The sequence below is a fragment of the Dendropsophus ebraccatus genome, chromosome 6 (genome assembly GCF_027789765.1).
Source record: "Dendropsophus ebraccatus isolate aDenEbr1 chromosome 6, aDenEbr1.pat, whole genome shotgun sequence".
Classification (NCBI taxonomy): Eukaryota; Metazoa; Chordata; class Amphibia; order Anura; family Hylidae; genus Dendropsophus; species Dendropsophus ebraccatus.
The window spans coordinates 107049340-107073622 of NC_091459.1; the positions used below are offsets into that span (position 1 = coordinate 107049340).

General features: G+C 43.6%; 1 protein-coding gene across 1 annotated transcript; it reads right to left on the reverse strand.

Annotated features, from left to right (window-relative positions):
• Nucleotides 1-1509: 1509 nt before the first annotated feature.
• Nucleotides 1510-24034, reverse strand: LOC138794986 (synaptobrevin-like). Its single transcript, XM_069973924.1, has 5 exons — nt 23954-24034; nt 16452-16521; nt 6905-7063; nt 6120-6171; nt 1510-1816 (listed from the first exon to the last, which is right to left on the reverse strand). Coding segments are annotated over exons 1-5 (300 nt in total). The 5' UTR covers nt 23956-24034; the 3' UTR covers nt 1510-1799.
• Nucleotides 24035-24283: the final 249 nt, after the last annotated feature.

A 24283-nucleotide genomic window follows, 5' to 3' on the forward strand; every position in this document is an offset into this window, starting at 1 on the left:
ATGCTGCATTCACTTTACAACTATTTTGCATCTCCATCAGACAAGATCATTTGCCAGTAAATGTCAGGTAGGTATTATATATTTCTCTTTGGTTTTCTATGGCAGCACTATGCACAGTGGGACTTGCAGTCTCATTTCCCACACTCTGACACACAAGCACTAGGAAGCCAATTAACCTATCAGTATGCCTTATAGTGTGGGTGGAAACTCAGACACGCAGACTGAATACAGCTCTTGGTTCAGCTGGATTGATATCCAAAACAGGCTTGTACAGCAAACGAGTGCAGGTGAGATGTCAGGCTTCTCAATGGGGAGATCACACATCATTGCTTATTGATGAAGATAAAAAAAAAAAAATCAACATACTATCATTTGCATGGTCAGGCGCTGCCAGAGAGATTAGATTATTGACTAATCCGATCTACTCCAATTTGGCCATAGATACCTATAGGTATCTGTTTGGTTCTCAGGAGACACCATTGACCATTAATGGAGTCCCAAGTCTGTCCCCCCCCCCCAGTTGTCAGTAACTTTATAGGGCTATAACCAGACAAATAATAGTGCATGCTACTTTTTGGTTATTTAAACAGATTCTGCCACAGATGCCCTCGGCCTTAAAGCGACACTGTACCCACAGTCTGACCCCCCCCCCCCCCCCCAAACCACTTGTACCTTCGGATAGCTGCTTTTAATCCAAGATCTGTCCTGGGGTCTGTTCGGCAGGTGATGCAGTTATTGTCCTAAAAAACAACTTTTAAACTTGCAGCCCTGTGTCAAATTGGTGTGGCCTAGAGTGTCTGTGCGCTAGGCCTGCAGCGCTTCTCTGTCCCTCCTCACCATTAGAAATGCCCCAGGCAGGATCCTATTCATCACTTGTCTGAACACTGCACAGGTGCCTTAACGATCCAGCACAGGTGCAGTGTTTAGACAAGTGATGAATAGGAGAAATCCTACCTGGGGCATTCCTAATGGTGAAGAGGGTTGGGAGGAGGGACAGAGAGGCGTCACAGGCCTAGGGCACAGACACTCTAGGCTATGCCAGTTTGACACAGGGCTGTAAGCTCAAAAGTTATTTTTTAGGACAATAACTGCTTAGCCTACCAAATGGACCCCAGGACACATCTTGTATTAAAAGCAGCTATCCAACGGTACAAGAGGTTTTGGGGGGGCAGATTGTGGATACAGAGTCACTTTAAATATGAACCTGGCCTAAGGGCCCATTCACACTACGGACATGTCAATTTTCTGAGCAGAGAGCGTAGGCATGTGCCCTCCCATTCAAAGACATAGCAGGAGGGGTTCAGCGCGACGTCTGCAGGTGGAGGTTCCCGGCAGAATCTCTGCACCAAATTCGTAGTGTGAACAGGCCCTAAGATGTCAAGTTGGAGCCCTCTTCTAAAAGCTGTATATTAAAAACTATTTTTGGAAGATAGATGTCTTCTCTTTTTCATTGTGTCTATGGAACCACCCCAACAAACAGACCGTAAGTGAAGACCCAGCCACTCATGATAACAGTTATTCTTTTATTTTGGAAGAATTACATTCGCCATATACTGTATCTCTCCATAGTCTCACATTTATAATTTATGCACCGACATGGTCCGTACCAGGTTACAGTTTTCTGACTGAAATTAACGAGACCGCTTTAGGCTATGAATAATGTGCTGTCATAGGTTTATGGAAATGGTGAGGAAATGGAGTCAATATGATGTCCCATCAGATGGAGGAAAGCTGTGGATAAGGGAAGGAATAGGGACAGATGTGCAGTAGGGAAGATACAAGTACAGGTGTCCACAGTATCAAGTGCAGAAATAGACTGTAAGAAAAGAAAAATGAAGTTACCAAATGGATTTGCAAATTGAATCATATATATTTGTTCTTGTACAAATCCTGGTGTGAACGTTATTGATCAAGTTGTCCAGAATTAGATATGTCTCAATGTCCTTGTTACTAACAAAAGATTTGTTATTGAGCTGTACATTCAGTTGAAAAACAGACAACCATAGAAACGTCAGAATCCAAAACAAAGTATCGTAACAGCAAATGATGTCCTTGTGAATGAAAGGGAATGACCACTGAGTTATAGTCACATAAATCATATTTATAGACCATTATGCTAGTATGAGCAGGCGGCTTATAAAGCTGGAGACCTTGAGGCACTGATGTAGCTGCACACAGGATACCATCCCACACACTACCCCAATACTGGGAACAATAGACCCCGAGTCAACAAAATTTAAGGGAAGCTAGAAAATATTTTGCCGTTTTTTTCCTGCTTTGGACATCAATGCAAAATTAGTGAAAGAGGCATAAAATTTACATGTAGTCATGTTTTTAGGGGTGTGGCTTTGAGCGAGGCCCCACCAAAGGGGTGTGGCCAATTTTTGGTTTACATTTTTGGCTTTAAAGTCAACTTAAGGCTGGGTTCACACTACGTATATTTCAGTCAGTATTGTGGTCCTCATATTGCAACCAAAACCAGGAGTGGATGAAAAACACAGAAAGGCTCTGTTCACACAATGTTGAAATTGAGTGGATGTGTCAGGAACTCACCTGACCTGGCTCCTGCAGCGTCTTCCCCGGCCTCTGCTCCGGCGACCGGCTCGAGAACGCGCCGGAGCTCCGCCCGCCGGAGCAGAGTGACGTCACGGAGACCCGACGGCGTCCCTAGTAACCGGGGACGCCGCGGTCTCACGTGATAGTCCGCCGGCCGGCCGGCACAGCTGATGCGGCTTTCATGCAGGCTGAGTGGCAGATCGCTCTGCCACTTGGTCTGCAGCACCGCAGCTGCAGTGTTGCTGGATCAGGAGACCGGACCAATCAGTGTCTGGTCCGGGCTCCTGGTCCAGTATAAAGTAAAGTGAAAGCCAGCTGGTAATTGCTGGCTATTAGTTATTCTGATCCCAGCTCCCCTTGTCCTTCTCCTGCGTTTCCCGTCCTAATCCCTTCTGCCTGACTGCTCGTGTTCTGACCTCCGCCTGACCTCCGACTATTCTTTGTGTTACCGACTTTGTACTGCGTTGCCTGTGTGGTTTGACCCGGCTTGTTCTACTATTCTTTGTTGTGTTTGTCTGTCCTTGCTGTTCTGTGTTTCACGTACGCAGCGTAGGGAACGCCTTCGTGGTTGTCCACGACCGTTTAGGGTCGGCCGAGGCAATTAGGCAGGGTCAGTGGTGGGTTCAGATTCAGGGCCCACTGTCTCTGTCCTGTCTGTTCTTGCCTGTCCTGACAGGATGGCCGCCATATAACAGTAAATAACAGCCGTTGTTTTAAAATAACAGCAAATATTTGCCATTATATGGCGGCCATCCACTCAATTTAAACATTGTGTGAACAGATCCTGTGTTTTTAATCCACTTCTGGTTTTGGTTGCAATATGAGGACCACAATACTGACTGAACTATACGTAGTGTGAACCCAGCCTAAAGGTGTATTCCCGTCTCAATTAACTTAGTTAACTTATAGGGCTCGTCAAGTTACCGTAGGTATTTTTTACAAATGCATTCATTTAGCAAACTTATTTTGCTTTAGTCTCCTCCTGATATGCTGCTCTTTCCCTCCCTGTGTTAACAGCTCATTGTTTAGGTTACTGACCCTCACTCTGCTCTAAATGCAGGGGTTTGGCTGGTGTATATATTCATATAATGTAGATGTATAGAGATATTGTCAGGGCCCTGGTGGACAGAAAGACACAAGACAAGTGGGCCCTACGGCTAGAACCCCCCCCCCCTCCCCCACTCACTGTCCCTGCCTACTTGCTGAGCAGGTCCTAAATGACCTTCAACAACTGGGCGACAGTCACTGCTGTAAAATAAATGCAGACAGATGGACTAAACATGGACAGGTACAGACAAAAAGACAGGCAAGAGACAAGACAACGAATGGAATGGTCAGACAGGCCAGGTCAGCAACAGAGAGGGCAAACAAGGTACAATGGAGGCAGACAAATGCAAAGTCACAAAAACAGGCAGAAGGTCAGGATATTAGTAATACAGACTGCATAAAAACCACTGGATCAAGCTGGACAAGGCTATCAAGAGCCCAGACTGAGGGAAGAGAGATACCTATGAGGGAAACCAAATCTCGGACACAAAGCTCATGGGTTCAGGCAGAGAAACACAGAAGGACAGAGGAGAAGAGACCTGCCCTTCAAAACACATCAGAGACAATTAGCAACAAAGCAAGAGCAATGGTAAGTGCAGGGAGAACTAAAAAACCTGGAACGGAAAACTGAAGCAAACCAAAGCAAATGCATAGGACACTGAAAAGAACAGGAACGGACTTAAAGGCCAAAAAGCATAATCTTTGGTGCAGAGGTCAAAACTTCACCCCGGTGGGCCCCCAGCTTTACAACCTGCACAAACTTTGACTGACATGTCATTTATCAATGATTCTTTATTGATGGGCCCCAAAAGAGCAGCATATCAGGAGAAGGAGGCATGTTTACTAAATGATTTAAATATTTAATATTTAAATATTTAACTGGAGGAGCTGGTATTCCAGCTTGCAGCAGATCAGGAGCTGGGGAAACCCTCTCTGACACTGTGCACTGGAGAATAAAAGCATTTTCTACATTATGGAAGCACAGACAGATATATGAAAGGTACCATGTGTCTCCTTGTTCTAACAACTATCTAAGGCTGGGTTAACACTGCGTTTTTGTAGTCCGTTTAACGTATTTGTTTTTAAATGGTTACTTTTAACGTACACAAAAACGTGGTCAACCACGATAAAAAAAAATAAGAAAAACGCATCCGTTTTCATGGGTGTTTTTTTATTTAGTTTCTGACAGGTCCTGATAGAATATATTTAATCCTCCAAGTCTGGTTTCACATGTAACATCTTGGTCTGTATTTTCAACCAAAACCAGGAGTGGAACTATCATGAAGAAAACTATAAGGGAATGATTTGCATCTTTTTGTGGGTTATGGACTCCAGATTTTACGTAATGTACTGATCAAATTCTAAAGGTCCCTATAAACCTTATACTTTTGTCCAGCGTATTGCTTGCAGCTGGTTCGCCCATCAGTATAAGGTGTATAGGGCTCTCCTGACCAACCACCAACAAATGATGTCAATGGAGATAGGAGGCTCCATTCACTTCAATGGAACTGAGCAGCAAAACCCCATTCAAACTGGAGACAAGAGTGGTACTGTCTCTAGAAGACAGTGGCCATGTTTTTTGAGCGCCACATAACGCCTTTAAGTGTGAACCAAGCTTTAGAGTTTATTGTGTTGTCCAAGTTTAGAAAAACATGGCTGCTTTCTTCCTAAAACAGCTCCACTTTTGTCCTTAGTTTGTGTGTGGTATTACAGCTCAGCTCCAAAGAAAGGAATAGAGCTTCCTCTGGATCAACACAGTAGGGTTTCTGTAGGTTGAGACTACAGAATTCATAGACTATTTTTTTCAACCTTATTAACTATGTTACTATGAGTTGTAATACCACAACTAACCCGAGGATATGGGGACAGAGTAGCACAGTTCTTTTTTATTTTTTTTTTCAAAGAAATTAGCCATGTTTTTCTAATCCCAAATAACCCCTTGATGCTGTAATCACACGGGGCAGTTTTTTGGAAAATTGCCACAGCAGTTTTTGTGCCAAAAAGTGGATCCAACCAGAAAGAGAAGTACAAATCCTCACTTATATTTTCCATCTTATTTAAAGCGGTAGTGCGGTGTAAGACATAACAGAGCTCAGCCAATCGCGGCTGAGCAGCTGATGATGTGCTAGAGGGGGGGCGGCATGAAGGAGGGCCGGAGCAGTCAGGCCAGCCTTCTGAAGATGACATGATTGTCTCAAGATGGCGGCCGTAGTCGACAGTGATTTTGTAAGTATACTCTATCACACTTCCGGGTCCACTTGTAATGTGTGTTATTTAGTGAAAAAATGTCTTACACCGCACTACCCCTTTAAATCCACTTCTGGCTTTGGCACAAAAATTGCTGTGTGTGATTTCAGCATTAAAAACTTTTCAGCAAATTTCTCATCTCTAACAATCATGCAGTAATAGAGTTCTGTGGCCGGCATTGTTCAGAGCGCTACATTCATGCAGTTGTAGGCCGCAGATTGTCATTATATTCCTTATTAGGCTGTTTATACGACTTAATATCCACTTACTAATAAGAATGATGAACATCAGGGCGCCTACCGCTCCCATAACCAGCATCATCTGGGAAGACATAAAGCATCATTGTCACAGGTTCATGCGTTATCACTACAATTGTCACTGGTAACAAAGCCTAAAATACAGAATTACACATACAATTGTCAAGAAAATTACTCTAGTCTGATTCCTTTCTAATGAAAATGAGGTGTTGGCAGGAACCATTCTATGGGATTGTAATGAGTTTTCACAGCTTCTCAAGTTTTTATATAACGCAAGTAAATATTTTATTATATAAGTTGCAATATATAATACTGCTTGTGGTTATGGGGTTAATCTTTGCCGATTCTTGTGAATACTCCTCTATAGATGTTTATATACATGGTCTTAGAATGTTCTTGTCCCTTACCTTCAGTTGAACCTAAAAAAAACTCTGTAAGTATATGAGCGCATATTTACTGCCCACACTATGAGGAGCGGTATAATGGATAGATTCCAAAGCCAAGGCTATGGGACCAATCACTTCCTGCGCATTCTTGACTATTGATAGAATGTATGTGGGCAATCATTTGTATAGAAGTCTTTTAAAGGGGTTGTGCAGGATTTAAATAACATTCCAAAAAGAGCGCCACTCTTATCCTCAGTTTGTGTGTGGTATTGCATATTAATTCCATTAAAGTGAATAAAGCAGAATTGTAATATTAGAAAGCAGCTATGTTTTATCTAATCCTGGATAACCCCTTTAAAACCATCAAAGTATCAGTCCATTACCTGCCCCAGTGATACCTGAAACCCTCACCTTACAATTCTTCCACCAGTATTTCCTCTTTAGTTTAGCAGCATTGGTCTCGAACTGTGACGCTCCTGCCTGTAAGGCATCGGCCCTGTTATCCAGCTCGGATAGCTTCTGATCTCGGTCCAGGACCTTGTCTACATTAACACGCATGATGTCCACCACCTGCCATCAACATCCACAAAAACACAGACATAGCAAGAATCATCAGTATATAAGAAGTTAATGTGGCACAAGAGACAAATCAGCATCACAAGAACTTTGTGACCCAGAGAGTTCATGTTTGTTGTGCCCGCCACCATATGTCAGTAGTCACCATAACACATGATCTCAGCTGTACTTTGTGGACAAGGAGGCAAACAGGAGAAACTGTACAGATAGAAATGCATCCACTACAATAAGTACATACAAGTTACTGTAAAAAGCATCGATTTACCAGGGGGAAAAAATTATATATTCATATATATATATATATATATATATATATATATATATATATATATATTATATATGTCCCTGAGTTGTCCCTCACAGTGTTTTGTTCAGCCATTGCTAAAGGCCCCTTTTACACAAGCTGAACACCACTGACAATTTACATGCAAGATTTCAAAGGTGACCATTATTGGGACCTATTCAGTGACCATGGGGGAAGATGTCTATATGTTGCGGATCTTGATTACTGTACTGTACCAATGTTGTTGGTTTTGCTGTACAGCTCAGCCAAAGGTGTTAGTGTCGTGACTCCAGTGCTAGTCCAGAATACAGGTGTGATGTTGGTACCTGCTATATGATGTGGCTGCCTGTACTCCCCAGAAAATGGTCGGTGACCTGCCAGGTTGTGATTGGTCCCTTGGGCTCTTGTCATGGTAGTCCTAAGTGGCAACTGACCCATCCAGACTATCGGTAACACCACCCACAGAAAGGGAAAAATAACCCAAGGTGTACGGTGCTGTGTGTATGGGTGTTGGTGCAGATAAAATATGACGGAGTCCCAGTGATATAAAAATAAAACAGCTTTACTGTGCAGTCTTTCAGTAGTATACAACACTTTGGTAAAATAGATAAATCTTTGCATAAACTTTAATGCTTCACTTGGTTGTGCTTGAGGAGGTGCTTGAAGAAGTAGAAGAGAAGAGAAGTAGTTGTAGCGGTGCTTGAATAGCTGAAAGTAGAGTAGAGAAAAAGTAGAGGAGAAGAGTTTGTTGAGGGAGTCCTAACCCAATGTAGCACTGTACTGCTGCAACGTAGAGAATACTTTACAGTGAGAAGTTACTTGTACTCGTGTATAGATGTCTGACCACCTCTTGCCCTACAGTGTTGAGTGTCCCATCCTAGTAGGGTGATACAAGCCCCAGTCGTGGTTATCTGGGTGAAGCTAAGTTTCTGGGGGTGTCCCAGTTACCTGCCTGCTAGATAAGATACGTAGATCTTCCTTGGTGGCTTTGTCCTATCAGTACTGCCCTGAACTTTTAGACTGGTTCATGGCATGGGCTAGGATGTTCCTAGACTTTTCTCTCTTTGTAGTGCTTAGTAAAAGTGGTAGAAGAACTGGTTGTCTCTAACCCCATCTGTACTTGTGTCTAGACTAGACTCCTCTTGACTGAACTTTTGTCCCAGACAAGGGTCCTGGCATAAGCCAGGCCCTGGCTTGGCTAAAGCAGGGACGTTTGCTCTGTGTGTTCTTCTCCCACGAGAATCTGGATAAGACTGACTTGCACTTCCTCCACCCAATAACTAACTTCCTACAGGGGCTAAGTAATCAACCCTGTGTGTGGTGGGAATGAGTGTATGCAAAATAAAGAGAAAAAGAGATAGGTTAGAAGAAGAAACACCTCCCATTGGTCAACAAAAGCACATGGTACACATAAAACCTTAACCCATTACTAGCTTCAGCTGTGCAATATATAGACACATTCCTGCTCTCTCCTCCACTGCGACACGCTCGCTGGTTCAGTTAGATTTAAAGGAGCAGTGCGCTCCTAAGAGGATGATACACCAAGGACCTTCCCTATAAATTTCTCCCTGTTGGAGCCTTGGCATTATTTCCCATAGCCTGTGAACCCAGCTCCTCCCCCGTGTCTACTGTTTATGACTCCTGTCCCAAGTCTACTGTTCGTGGTTCCTGCACTGTGTCTGCTGTCTGCTGCTCATGGTTCCAGCCCAGCTTCCAGCCATGAGTCCTGCTGTGGTCCACCCTGCCACCTACGTGTCTCCAGCTGCACCTTGACGGCTAGTAAGCCAAGCCATGGGTAGGAAGCTCGGGGTTGCCTGCTGCAGTGAGTCCAACCAATCTACCAGTGGGCACTGGTGGAAACCAGTGGCTTTTGCCATCGCTAATGGTGGTACAGCAGATCCACGTCCCCTGCCACTACACAGTGTGTTTTGTCATGTCATATTTTACTATCTGTGTTACAGTAAAAAGGGGGCGAGTTGCCGAATCCATGGTGGTTGATCCGCCGGAATTCTGTAGTGTGCACATACCCTAATGGTAGTTCTGTGCCTCTTGTATTTACATACTAGTATGTTGTAGACTTCTGCACTGAATGGCCACAGTATTGGGGACACCTGCCCTTTCCCAATTGAAGCTGTATTGATATCCAATACATGAACCTTCAGACATCTGTGGATAAGTTTTAGGCTATGTGCCCACTATGGGAAGGAGACGTCATTTAGCAATCATGATCATTATTTCTGGCCGTCATTATCAATAGATAGCTGCCATTTGCCATAAAATGACAGCACCTTCCTGTAGTGGGAACATACTCATAGGCCGTGCTCACACATGCCTTATTATTGCATTTTCATTGCATTACTGCATCATTTAATTGCGATCCAGTTGTCTTTCATTGTCCCCAGTGTGAAGCCGCGTTAGATGGGAATAATGAATGAATGGGACTGAAGCCTGGTCATTGGTGCTAGACTAATCAGGGCCAGGTTTTAACTTTTTTTCATGGTGTTGGGTATACCGAGAATAGTGTGAGGAAAACTATTCAAAAAAAGAGGATCCTGTGTATGTAAAGAAAGAGAGGAGCCAGAGGAGGATGTCTGATGTATGGGCACTGCACACGGTAAAGAAGTTTTGTCAACTCTGGAGAGTGAACTTTTTTTGTAGGGAGCCCCCCTTTGTCTTTTCATCATATTTTTGTAGGATTTCTTTAAATAACTAAATAGGTTGATCATGTCCTCCCCTATATGTCTCTTCTCAAGACTAAACAAATTTAGTTCTTTTAACCTTTCTTATAACGGAGATGCTCCATACTCCATGTTAGTTTAGTTTTGCATCTTTGCACTTTTTCCATCCTGTCTATGAATGAGTGCCCTGAACTGTACAGGATACTCCAGATGAGGCTGCATCAAAACCTTATAGTGCGGTAATATTATATTCCTGTCATTTTAATAAATGCAATATTCTGCTGGAATAAGAAGCAGCTGCTAGACATTGCATGCTGTTCTGTAGTCTATGGTCTACAGGATAAATTATTTTTTTTAAGCTTTTTTAAAAATTTTAAACTGATAAGTGAGTTTTTAAAACCCAGATGCAGAACGTTATATTTTTTTCCACATTGAACTTCATCTGTCAAGTGAATGGGACTAATGCATGGAACTAACCAGGCACGGCCATATCCGAACGCCCAGTGGCAGAAGTGACTGCACAATGATCAGGGGAGGAAACAGCATAATAGGTACCCATTAATCCATAGATGTCAAACTGTGGCTCTCCCTGGACAAGTGGTGGTCACAAGGGTCTGTTCTGGGTCCTTTTCTTTTTAATATGTTTGTAAGTGACATAGGAGAAGGTTTGGTAGGTAAGGATAGTGACATAGGAGAAGGTTTGGTAGGTAAGGATAGTGATATAGGAGAAGGTTTGGTAGGTAAGGATAGTGATATAGGAGAAGGTTTGGTAGGTAAGAATAGTGATATAGGAGAAGGTTTGGTAGGTAAGAATAGTGACATAGGAGAAGGTTTGGTAGGTAAGGATAGTGACATAGGAGACGGTTTGGTAGGTAAGGATAGTGACATAGGAGAAGGTTTGGTAGGTAAGGTTAGTGACATAGGAGAAGGTTTGGTAGGTAAGGTTTGTCTGTTTGCTGATGACACAAAAGTGTGCAATAGGGTTGATATTCCTGGAGGTGTCAGTAATATGGAAAATGATTTAGCTTTCCTAGATAAGTGGTCCAAACAATGGAAACTGCAGTTCAAAATTTCTAAATGTGAAATAATTGACAGGAGGAATCCTCTATCCGAGTATCATATCGGCAGTACTGTGTGGGCAAAGACTTCAGAAGAGAAGGATTTGGGGTAGTGATTTCTGACAGCCTTGAAATGAGTCACCAGTGCAACCAGGTGGTGGGGAAAGCAAAAAGCAAATCGTATGCTGGACTGTATATATATATTAGTATGCAGGGCTGTATAGCTAGAGGTATAACCAGAAGGAAGAGGGAGATTGTGATCCCGCTGTATAGAGCTCTGGTGACATCACATCTGGAATACTGTGTCAGATTCTGGAAACCTCATCTAAAGAAAGATATAGATAAAATAGAACGGGTCCAAAGATGGGATACAAAAATGGTGGAGAGTGTCAGGCATAAACCATATCAGGAAAGACTTTAAGTAGGTCAAAGGACTAAATTAGGTTCAGGATGGAAGTGTTTTTAGTAAGAAACTGGACTCAAGAATAAGAGGACACAGTGAGAGGTTAGTTATTGGAAAGATCAGAAGCAAGGTGAGAAAATATTACTTTACTGAACAAATAGTAGAGGCTTGGAACAAACTTCCAGCAGATGTGGTTGGTAAATCTATAGTGAATGCAAACCTGCCTGGGATAAACATATATCTATCCTAAGATAATAAGAAGGGAAATACTAAAATGACAGACTAGATGGGATAGGTGGTCTTTTCTGCTGACAATCTTCTATGTTTCTATGTTTAAAGCTTTGGCTGTCAAGGCATGGTGGGAATTGTAGTTTGGCAACTCCTGGAAGGCTTCAAGTTTGACCCCCCCTGATCCTATATAGCACAGATTATGAACCTTAGGCCGTCCAGCTGATGCAAAACTATAATACCCATCATGCTTGGAATTAGCTTTGGCTGTCTAGGCATGATGGGAATTGTAGTTTTGCAAAAGCTCAAAGGCTAAAGGTTCCCCATCCCTGCCATGGAACATTTAAAAGCCAGAGTGGTCCATCATTGTGTATGCTTCACTATGAGTATGATAAAACAGAGAATAAAGAAATGAAAGTTGTCACCAGTAATTCAATGCTGTATCTGTGCCTGAGATCTACAGGGCCTCCAGGAATCTCTATTTAGAGCACCTTATATACAGGTTTGTTGGGCCATTAATAACCACAAAGAAAATATATATTGATGAGGAGAGCGCCAACCTTGCTTTGTTTGTATCCATACGAAATTGGAGTCATACACAGTTAATCAGAGTCAGACCCCATAATACCCTAGTGTGCAAAATTGTTGTGTAAACTGATCTTAAGCGGTCATTCACATGCTCCGTAATCCACACACCCTATGGAGACCTCAGACCGCCAGAGGCTGTCCAGGCATGATGGGAATTGTAGTTTTGCAACAGGTGGATGGCTGAAGGTTTCCTATCCCTGTCCTATATGTTATAGAATGTTACATCTGAGAATTTAGTAGTTCTGAGAGAAGTTACTGTACATCTCTAGAAGGGAACCGACAAGGCTTTGAAATAGGTGCAAAGTGGTAAATGGAGTAATGTAACATACTGCTGTTATATTCAAAGACATTATATTTGCATTATTGTAGGTATGATTTGTATTTCCTTTGTAGTCTTTTGACAGCATGTTGATATAGGTCATAACGCTCGGATAGGTCAGAGTCCTGTGGGCTGGCTTTTGTCACCTTATTGTTCTCCATTAGAATGAATGGGAGTTATGAAAGGGCTGTCAGCAGACAGGAAGCGTTTTTAGTAAATGACAGTATTCAGGCAGGTGCTGTAAGAACAAATAGAACGGCTGGTTATGTAAAAAGGGCCATTTGTGGACCAAAACATCATGGCGCTGACCTAAATTATTTCTTCAAAGTTGTTAAAGAAAAATAGGAAGAATTGCCTGGCGACCGAGTCATGCTGACAGTGACGACAATACAATTGACCTAGAGGCATCTGCTGCTACTGGAGGGAGGCTGCCGTCTGCTGTCACGGGAAGGCTGTGACATTCACTGCTGAGGGAGCGTGTAATGGCAGAATTAAAAGGAAGCTCTGATAACATTTCTTAAAGGGTTTATCCAGAATTAGAAAAAGCACAGCTACTTCCTTGCAAAAACAGCTCCACCTCTGGCCTCAGGTTGTGAGTAATATTACAATTCTTCTTTATTCACTTCAATTGAACGGAGCTGCAGAACCACCGAAACTGAGGACAAGAGGGGTGCTGTTTCTGGAAAAAAAAGCAGCTATGTTTTTGAAAGCCTGGAAAACTTCTTCATAAGACACCTATAGATGCTTTCCCTTCTTTATTATATAGTGATGCAAAACTCAATTTAAAGGAAAAGTCTGAGGAAAGTGACCATGAATAAAGTAGTGATACTTACCTGTCCCTGAACCTCCGCAGTGCTGCTGTCAGACTCGGTAGGCAGAAACAGTACGAGACAGTGAGCCCTGAAGCTAGACCCACCCCCTGACCCTACCTACTTGCCGCAAACGACCCTAAGCGGTCGTAGACAACCACGGTGCCGGTCCCTATACTGTTATGTAGGTGAAACACAAAACGCAGACAGACGAACAAACACAATAGAGCGGAGTCAAACGAGCCAAGTCAGCAATACACGGGCAGCGAAGTACAAAATCAGGAAGATAGCGGATAGTCGGTAACAGGCAGGAGGTCAGGTAACAGAGTAAAAACAGCGGGTAGATAGGACAGGGTACGCAGGACAAGGTAAAAAGGGGAGCTGGGGCTAGATTACTCTAATAGCCAGCTGGGAAGTGAGCAACTGACTGCTTTTTATCCAGGCTCAGAGCCAATGTCCAGCAGCTGATTGGAGCAGCCCTGATTCCAGCACCAAGTTCAGCTGAACATGCCTAGCAGTACAGTAACCCCTGCACTGCCAGAAGTCTGACAGACAAGGCAGGTGTGGCTGGAAATTAAGACACAATTCAGACAACATTCCTGCAAACAACAGACAAACTCAGCGCCTCCTCAGCCGCCCGGCACGGGCCGAGGAGCGCAAAGTCACATTCCTAACAGCTGCCTTACTGCTCCTGGACTCCTGCCGAGCTCCTGAACCTCCTTCTTCAGTGATGTCATGAGCTGATGGATTGCCTGCTTAGCCAGTCATTGACTGGGGCAGGACACCGCTGCAGTCACCGATTGGCTGAGAGGGCAATATATCAGCTGGGTCGGAGCTTGGGCGAAAAATGTGTTCTGTTGTGGTCCGGGAGCCTGTGACACGGCACTTTAGGGGCACGGGGAGAGGTAAGTAGCGCTTTTTTATTATCTACCCAATGCCTGCTGGCAATTTTTCATTTTCCTTGGATTTCTCCTTTAAATAGATTTGAGCTTCATGAGGTAGGGTATAAGATATAATCTGCCTGGGAGATGCCATGTGCCCAGTATACCTGTTGTTTTATGGGCAAAATCTATAAAGATTAGTCAAGTCTAGTAACAAACTCCATTGAAATCAATAAAAAACTTGAGCATTTAACCAGGTGCTCCGTGTTTGACAGAGTGGAGGGTACCTGGTTCAACCTGCAAGGGATGTATAAATGAAATATACGAAAATTAGAATGAAAATGTTACTGCACAACACATTAGAATTCCGGTGGTATGCTGTCAATTCTAATGTGTCTTGCATTAACCTGAGCGTCACTAGGTGCACAGGCAAACATAATGCTCAATCGAGCCCCCCATTGCTGAATAGACCATGCTGGCTCAACCCTAATAAAGATACAAAACAGTAACACTGTCACTGTCAAAAGTTTTGGTTAGACGTAGTCTAGGTGTTCAGACCCCCACTACTCTCTAGGACAAGCCAGGAAAAATGTGAGATAAGCACAATCTCTACCAGTTCTATGCCACATCCCTGAGAAGGCTTCACAATCTCACAATTCAGGAACAGGGATGTGCGTGGTGGCGGTGACAAGGTAGTATGTATTTTTTCAATGATCAAGTGGTACGTACATTCGCTTTAAGTAAAGCCTTACAAGAGCTACAGTAAATGTTGGAGCATTGTCTAATTCTTCCCTGTCTTACACTCTTATGTTCCCAACAATCCCTTTAAGTGTTTACAGAACTATGTAAGATTGTGACTGTATGGTTATCTGCATCAATGACAAAGATGTGCAGTCTATGTGCTACTTTTTTGCACCATGTAATTAGGCCTTATCAAGTGAATCATTTCAAAAACAGATTTCGACACAGTTGACCAAAAACTGCATGTTTTGTTTATATTAATTTCATTGCATGTTGTGCATATAGTTCACATGGACTTTTTTGCCATCTAGTGGTGCAAGGTTGTAAGTACAGTATCAATGATTCTGGAGTTCATACCAAACACTAGCTACTGAAACATTGTACCTTGGGACCCCCAAGATCATATACTGTACTATAATAGGTTACATTTAGTTATTTTTACATTTGTGGGGCCTCAGTGTATACCTTCCATTAGCATTGACATCCAGGGTGCTGTGTGACCTGTTAATAGGAGACATCATGATAGCAGCTAGTCTCCACTAACTATGGACATGAGCTCATAGAAAACTGAAAAGACACAGCATCCAGGGGGAAAACTGCTAAAAATGCCACATTAAGGCTATGTTCACACAATGTTTTTTTCAGCTCCGTTTGAAATTAAGTTTGTTATTCTGAGTCTAAAATAATGGACGTTATTTAGTAGCCTGGCCTTCCCAAAAAACGTCTGAAATTAATGAGCATGTTCATTATTTTGACGTCTGCAGTAAAAAGTCTGTTATTCAATGCATTGTGTGCATTGGATGTCTGTCTTCCCAATGACTTCAATGCATTGCCATTGCAGTCAGTTGCTGCAAAAACAGATTTTTTTTTAAATATCAAAATTAGGCGCTTTTTCTTTAATTTTTACGTCGTGTGAACATAGCCTAAAGCTATATGTTGGAAATAATGCTGCTCCTCATATACATGCATGGTGGTGGATTCAGGAAAGTCACCTGAACAAAGAGGTACTGTAAGTGAACAATACAGGCTGTAATCACACATGCAGAGTTTGAGGCAGTTTTATGTGCAGTAGATACAAAAGAAATGAGATGTATGACATATGTATTTCTTTTATAATTTTTTAGAAAGAAATAAACCCCATCAAAAACTGCATATGTGACTCCAGCAGAATCATAGCTGCTGTTATCCCTTCTTGTTATAGGGCTGCCAACAACATACTGTATATTACTGCACTGCCACCAAGTGGTCAATTGTAACTTTGCAGATAACTGTACAGCAAAGACAGTGTGTGAAAATGTTCACACATAGTATTTCACTCAGTATTTTGGTCAGTATGTTTTTTTAACCAAAACCAGGAGTGGGTACAAACATTGATAGCTTCCCCAATGGCTTACCTCATTGACTTGGGCCTGTGTCTGGAGGAGTCTGCGGTTGCTATTTTGAGGCATGCCACCTGAGCCTGACCTGAATGCAAGAAAAAGAGAAGAAGATACATTTTTTTTTAAATATATACGTAATACCAGTGATTGGGAGCAGGGGAGCGTTGTATTGTTGCGAAATATATTATAGATATAAATCACCTGTGCAGACATAGATTTAAACTGATTCTGTAATGCTATGTTTACACGGCACGATTATCGGGCGAATTTTCGCGATAACGATCGAATTCGAACGATAATCGTACGTGTAAACACGGCGAACGATCGATAAATCGTTCATTTTGATCTTTTTACATGTTCTTAAATCGTCGTTCGTCATTCGCAAAAAATTCGCCGATCGTTCCATGTAAACAGTCGTCGCGCGATAGTCCAGCCGCGCGCCGCCCGCAGCCCCGCCCAGCCCCCTGCGCTGGCTCGATCGCCACCCCCGCCGCCGCTCTGATCGCCACCCCCACCGCCGCTCTGATCGCCACCCCCGCCGCCGCTCCGATGGCCCGCGCCACCGCCGCTCAGATCGCCCCCGCTGCCGCCACTCTGATCGACACCCCCGCCGCCGCCACTCTGATCGCCATTCCCGCCGCCGCTCCGATCGCTACCCCCGCCGCCGCTCTGATCGCCGCCGCCACTCCGATCGCCGCTGCTCCGATTGCCCCCACCGCGACCATACGTTACCTGCTCCGCGTAGCAGGTCTTCGACATCCCCGACTCCGCTCTTCAGTGCACTGATTGGCTGAAGAGGTGATCCGGGAATTTCAAACGGCTCCTCTTTAGCCAATCAGTGCTCTTTTTCAGCACTGATTGGCTGAAGAGGAGCCGTTTGAAATTCCCGTCTCCCCTCTTCAGCCAATCAATGCAAGGCAGCACTGATTGGCTGAAGAGGAGCCGTTTGAAATTCCCGTCTCCCCTCTTCAGCCAATCAATGCAAGGCAGCACTGATTGGCTGAAGAGGGGAGCCAGGAATTTCAAACGGCTCCTCTTCAACCAATCAGTGCTGAAGAGGAGCACTGATTGGCTGAAGAGGAGCCGTTTGAAATTCCCGTCTCCCCTCTTCAGCCAATCAGTGCATTGAAGAGCGGAGCCGGGGATGTCGAAGACCTGCTACGCGGAGCAGGTAACGTATGCTCGCGGCCGGTGGGGGCGATCGGAGTGGCGGCGGGGGGGGGCGATCGGAGCGGCGGCGGCTGGGGGGTGGCAATCGGAGCGGCGGCGGCGGGGGGCTGGCGATCGGAGCGGCGGGGGGGGTGCCGATCGGAGCAGCGGCGAGGGTGGCGATCAGAGCGGCAGCGGCGATCAGGGCGGCGCAGGGGGCTGCAGTTTACCGTGGGGCCGGGCTGCGGATGAGCGGGGGACTGGGCTGCGAGCGGAGGGCCCGGCTGCGAGCGGGGGGCGGGCTGCGGGCGGGCCGGGCTGTGGGCGCGCGATCGCAAAACGATCGCAAAAGATTTTTCCGTACGATATATCGTACCGCCTAAACGCTCATCGTTATTAAAAAAAATCGTTACTTCGAAATCGTTAATCGTGTAAACTTAGCATAACCCTGCCCCATTACTTTGTGTGGGTCTCCGCACCAGTCACACCCTTAGATGCTGCACATTGGATATATACCTGTATAAAACTTGTCGGTGTCTTCTTGTTCTTGTTACTTGTCCTGTAACACCACACAGCACGCTGTATTTTCTACCTGTAACACCACACAGCACACTGTATTCTCTACCTGTAACACCACACAGCACACTGTATTCTCTACCTGTAACACCACACAGCAGGCTGTATTCTCTACCTGTAACACCACACAGCATGCTGTATTCTCTACTTGTAACACCACACAGCACGCTGTATTCTCTACCTGTAACACCACACAGCACGCTGTATTCTCTACCTGTAACATCACACAGCACGCTGTATTCTCTACCTGTAACACCACACAGCACACTGTATTCTCTACCTGTAACACCACATAGCATGCTGTATTCTCTACCTGTAACACCACACAGTGCTGTATTCTTTACCTGTAACACCACACAGCACACTGTATTATCTACCTGTAACACCACACAGCACACTGTATTCTCTACCTGTAACACCACACAGCAGGCTGTATTCTCTACCTGTAACACCACACAGCATGCTGTATTCTCTACTTGTAACACCACACAGCACGCTGTATTCTCTACCTGTAACACCACACAGCACGCTGTATTCTCTACCTGTAACATCACACAGCACGCTGTATTCTCTACCTGTAACACCACACAGCCCACTGTATTCTCTACCTGTACATTGTATTCTCTACCTGTAACACCACACAGCACGCTGTATTCTCTACCTGTAACACCACACAGCACGCTGTATTCTCTACCTATAACACCACACAGTGCTGTATTCTTTACCTGTAACACCACACAGCACACTGTATTCTCTACCTGTAACACCACACAGCACACTGTATTCTCTACCTGTAACACCACACAGCACACTGTATTCTCTACCTGTAACACCACACAGCACGCTGTATTCTCTACCTGTAACACCACACAGCACACTGTATTCTCTACCTGTAACACCACACAGCACACTGTATTCTCTACCTGTAACACTACACAGCACGCTGTATTCTCTACCTGTAACACCACACAGCACACTGTATTCTCTACTTGTAACACAACACACTGTATCCTCTACTTGTAACACCACACAGCACAATGTATTCTCTACCTGTAACACCACACAGTATGCTGTATTCTCTACCTGTAACACCACACAGCACACTGTATTCTCTACCTGTAACACCACACAGCACTGTATTCTCTACCTGTAACACCACACAGCACGCTGTATTCTCTACCTGTAACACCACACAGCACATTGTATTCTCTACCTGTAACACCACACAGCACACTGTATTCTCTACCTGTAACACTACACAGCACACTGTATTCTCTACCTGTAACACCACACAGCACGCTGTATTCTCTACCTGTAACACCACACAGCACTGTATTCTCTACCTGTAACACCACACAGCACCCTATATTATCTACCTATAACACCACACAGCCCGCTGTATTTTCTACTTGTAACACCACACAGTACACTGTATTTTCACCTGTAACACCACACAGCACACTGTATTCTCTACCTGTAACACCACACAGCACACTGTATTCTCTACTTGTAACACAACACACTGTATCCTCTACTTGTAACACCACACAGCACATTGTATTCTCTACCTGTAACACCACACAGCACGCTGTATTCTCTACCTGTAACACCACACAGCACACTGTATTCTCTACCTGTAACACCACACAGCACTGTATTCTCTACCTGTAACACCACACAGCACGCTGTATTCTCTACCTGTAACACCACACAGCACATTGTATTCTCTACCTGTAACACCACACAGCACACTGTATTCTCTACCTGTAACACTACACAGCACACTGTATTCTCTACCTGTAACACCACACAGCACGCTGTATTCTCTACCTGTAACACCACACAGCACACTGTATTCTCTACCTGTAACACCACACAGCACCCTATATTATCTATCTATAACACCACACAGCCCGCTGTATTTTCTACTTGTAACACCACACAGTACACTGTATTTTCACCTGTAACACCACACAGCACACTGTATTCTCTACCTGTAACACCACACAGCACACTGTATTCTCTACCTGTAATACCACACAGCACACTGTATTCTCTACCTGTAATACCACACAGCACACTGTATTCTCTACCTGTAACACCACACAGCACACTGTTTTCTTTAACTGTAACACTACAAAGCACGCTGTTTAATATACTTTTAATAGAAAAATAATTTTTCCTTATGTGGAGTTCCCCTTTAAGAAACTCTGTCATAGGTTTTATTAAGCAAAAGAGTTTCCTTCTCTTAAAAAGCCTCTCCCCTCACTTATCTGTCCATTATGGTCTATAAAGAGGGGAGGGGTCAAGGGGGTGAGGGAGCAAGAAGAAGAGACACACAGCTGGTGTATAGCAGAGAATACAACAAAACACCCTCCAATCTAATTTAGAGAAATAGGGCATGCACAACTCTCAGTATATAAGGTGGGTGCACTATGCCAGCACACAAAAAGAACCTAAATAAATCAAAAGCAAAGATATGTGCTATAATGGCAAAATCGGCACACCAGATAATGGAGATATAAAAGTACTTTATTGATAAGGTACACAATACAAAAATTACAAAGTCCCACTTAAAACCATTTAAAAATCCCAAACTCCAGGGAAAGCATATGGTCTAATGCAGTCCAAGACAAGCAGCCCCATAACTAATATGTACTACCCCTATCATATAAAACAATACATACACATGGATATATATGTATCCATGCGCCTGACAGGTCGCCAAATCAAAAATGTTACACACATACATAAGAAACCAAATGTATAGTGGATATAAATAGATAATTAAACAGTATAGCAAAATGAAAAGAAAACAAGAAAAAACTGTGAGAGAAGATGACCAAAGCTGTATATCACCAGATTAGGATGATAGGAGTAAGTGGGGGTGCCGTCTGAAGAGTCCCACACGTTCCGTCCGTACACTCGGACTTCCTCAGGGGTAATGTAAGTCTCCATTATCTGGTGTGCCGATTTTGCCATTATAGCACATATCTTTGCTTTTGATTTATTTACCCTCCAATCTAATATCACCAAGTTTTCATAGCAGCACTGATCAGTCTGACCTATGAATCCATTGTTTTATGTGCCTAGACACAGTCTTAAAACTGCAGGGGCCGGCTCTGTCTTCTTCCTGCTCACTCATCCCCCCTCGGCCCCTCCCCCCTCCATAGGTTATAATGGGCACATCAGAACCTGTCTTCACTTTGCTGCTCTGTAATGAAGATATCTTTGCCTTATAATGAGCAGATAAGAAGTGAGGGGGGGGGGGGGGGAGGCTGTAAAACAGTTTTTTTAGCACAGAAGGAAACTCTTTTGCTTAATAAAACTTATTACAGGGTTTCTAAAAAATGCTTGTTCTATTGATTTCTGCCAAAAAAGGCTAACAAAATGACAGTTACACTTTAAGCAATGTAAAAAAAAACATACCAAAACCATACAGATAGGTGAAGTGCTGCGGAATCTGTGTGCGCTATACAAATGAAAAATTAAAGGGGTCTATAGTTACTGGAAAATAACAAATGTTGGGACCCGGGAATGTTCTGGTCTCTGAGTGTTACATACACACATTTAATATGAGCTGTTATAGACACACTAAATATATCCTGGATCTGTCAGCCTCCAGAGGAGTTCAGTGTGAAATTCTAATTAACATGTACCTAAGGAGAGAAAACATTAGCATGACCTTAAAAAGAGGAGGTGGCAGCGGCAGCATCATTATAAACTTCAGATCCTACATGTCTGTATACAATCTGTATACAATGTATGGATGCAAGATGTGCTATGTGGCTGAATGTAGATGGATAGTGCTAGATTTCAGCACTGATCACACCAGCAGCACTAGTGTGGTATAGTAGACAGGTATGGGACTCATAGCAAGGCCAATGGATACATAACTGATACCAGAAGTGATCAATGAATAATGAACATGAGGCGAACACTATAAAGAAGAGGAAAAGGATGAGTTATTGCAGGGAAAGAATACTTCATCCGCTGTGCTGGTACAACATATTGCTATTATACAAATATGATAACTGAGGTGAATGAATGAAGATCTAACAGGGACTACAGTCCATAACCTTAGTATTATCAGTACTGCGTATAAGTAGAGCTAAATTTATTTAACACTGAGAAGAGGGATAGAGGTACTGACGGAGTACCCAGGTAGTAAGAGAAGTGATGGAGTATCAGCACAGAGTACACTGGTAGTAAGAGAAGTCATGGAGTATCAGCACTGAGTACACTGGTTATAAGAGAAGTCATGGAGTATCAGCACAGAGTACACTGGTAGTAAGAGAAGTCATGGAGTATCAGCACTGAGTACACTGGTTATAAGAGAAGTGATGGAGTATCAGCACTGAGTACACTGGTTATAAGAGAAGTCATGGAGTATCAGCACTGAGTACACTGGTAGTAAGAGGAGTGATGGAGTATTAGCACTGAGTACACTGGTAGTAAGAGAAGTCATGGAGTATCAGCACTGAGTACACTGGTAGTAAGAGAAGTGATGGAGTATCAGCACAGAGTACACTGGTTATAAGAGAAGTCATGGTGTATCAGCACTGAGTACACTGGTAGTAAGAGAAATGATTATCAGCACTGAGTACACTGGTAGTAAGAGGAGTGATGGCGTATCAGCACTGAGTACACTGGTAGTAAGAGGAGTGATGGCGTATCAGCACTGAGTACACTGGTAGTAAGAGTAGCAGTAAGAGGAAAAATATAATAGTATCAGCACTGAGTATACTGCTAGTGAGAAGAGACATTGTGTATCAGCACTGAGTATACTGCTAGTGAGAAGAGACATTGTGTATCAGCACTGAGTACACTGCTAGTGAGAAGAGACATTGTGTATCAGCACTGAGTATACTGCTAGTGAGAAGAGACATTGTGTATCAGCACTGAGTATACTGCTAGTGAGAAGAGACATTGTGTATCAGCACTGAGTATACTGCTAGTGAGAAGAGACATTGTGTATCAGCACTGAGTATACTGCTAGTGAGAAGAGACATTGTGGTGTATCAGTACTGAGTACACTTGGATTGACATGAATAATACTGAAAACTGAGAAAAAGTAACATTTATTGATGAGGGTACCAAAACTATTAGATAGAGCCCATAGATAGCGCACCAAGTGCTCAATGGATTGGTAGGAATTCAATAAAGGGACCACTACCCTCATCATGGTAATTCATCAGGGATGATGAGGCTACCAGAGCTCATTATCATAGCTGACAAATACAATAGGAACATGCATTAGAAATGATGAGGATACCACCACTCTGACAAGACTGAGAGAAGGTGTCCCTTACAGTAAGTGTCTGCTGTATCTACCACAGGCGAGCAGGTAGTTCTGATCTCTCACTATGTAAGACGTGCGCCATCATCTCAGGGTGGAGGGAGAAGGACAGTAGCACTGGATACCTGAATGCAAATGATATACTTTATATATCACTTCTGAGTATACGTATTATCAGTAACCTTACTATACAGTATTATTGAGTATTATAAGAGTAATAGAAAAAGAGTATTAGCACTAAGTATAATGTAAGTTTAATGTAAGTTCTCAGTATGTTACAGATGACATATTAGTAATGTAGTAATAACCCTGAGCATATAAAGGCAACAAACAAGTTGTGAGCACTGAGAAGATGAATGACAAGATGAAGAGCATATCAGTATATAGACAATACATATGGATGTATGGGCAGCACACAATGACAGAGCCTACTGCTAGAGCTGGAGAGATCAGCACTGACAGAGTGGACAGCTCCTCCACATCCCCTACTCACATGGTGTCCAGGAGTCTCCCCAGATCTCTTGTCTTCTCAGGAGCTCACAGGGATGTGTCTGTGTGATGGTGCAGCCCTGGGAGTGTCTGGAAGAGGGGGTGGGAGAATACATGGGGGCTCCCCTGCTCATATATGCAGGTGTAATAATAAGCTGTGACTGGTGGAATATAGCTATAAAATGGCACAGACACTACCAGATCAGGAACCTATAACCGAGTGTAGGTGCTACTATTACTGAAGAGTCACTGTGCAGGTACCTAGAGCACATCGCTATACTGGGTCCTAGTAAAAGGAGCTGACGACCTGTGTTGTCTGTGGCAATGCCATCTC

Coding starts and splice junctions, on each gene's coding strand:
- LOC138794986 (XM_069973924.1), bottom strand. Junction 7,064..16,451: donor CACAGGCCCAAGTCAATGAG/GTAAGCCATTGG, acceptor TGTTGATGGCAG/GTGGTGGACATCATGCGTGT. Junction 6,172..6,904: donor ACTGGTGGAAGAATTGTAAG/GTGAGGGTTTCA, acceptor ATGTCTTCCCAG/ATGATGCTGGTTATGGGAGC.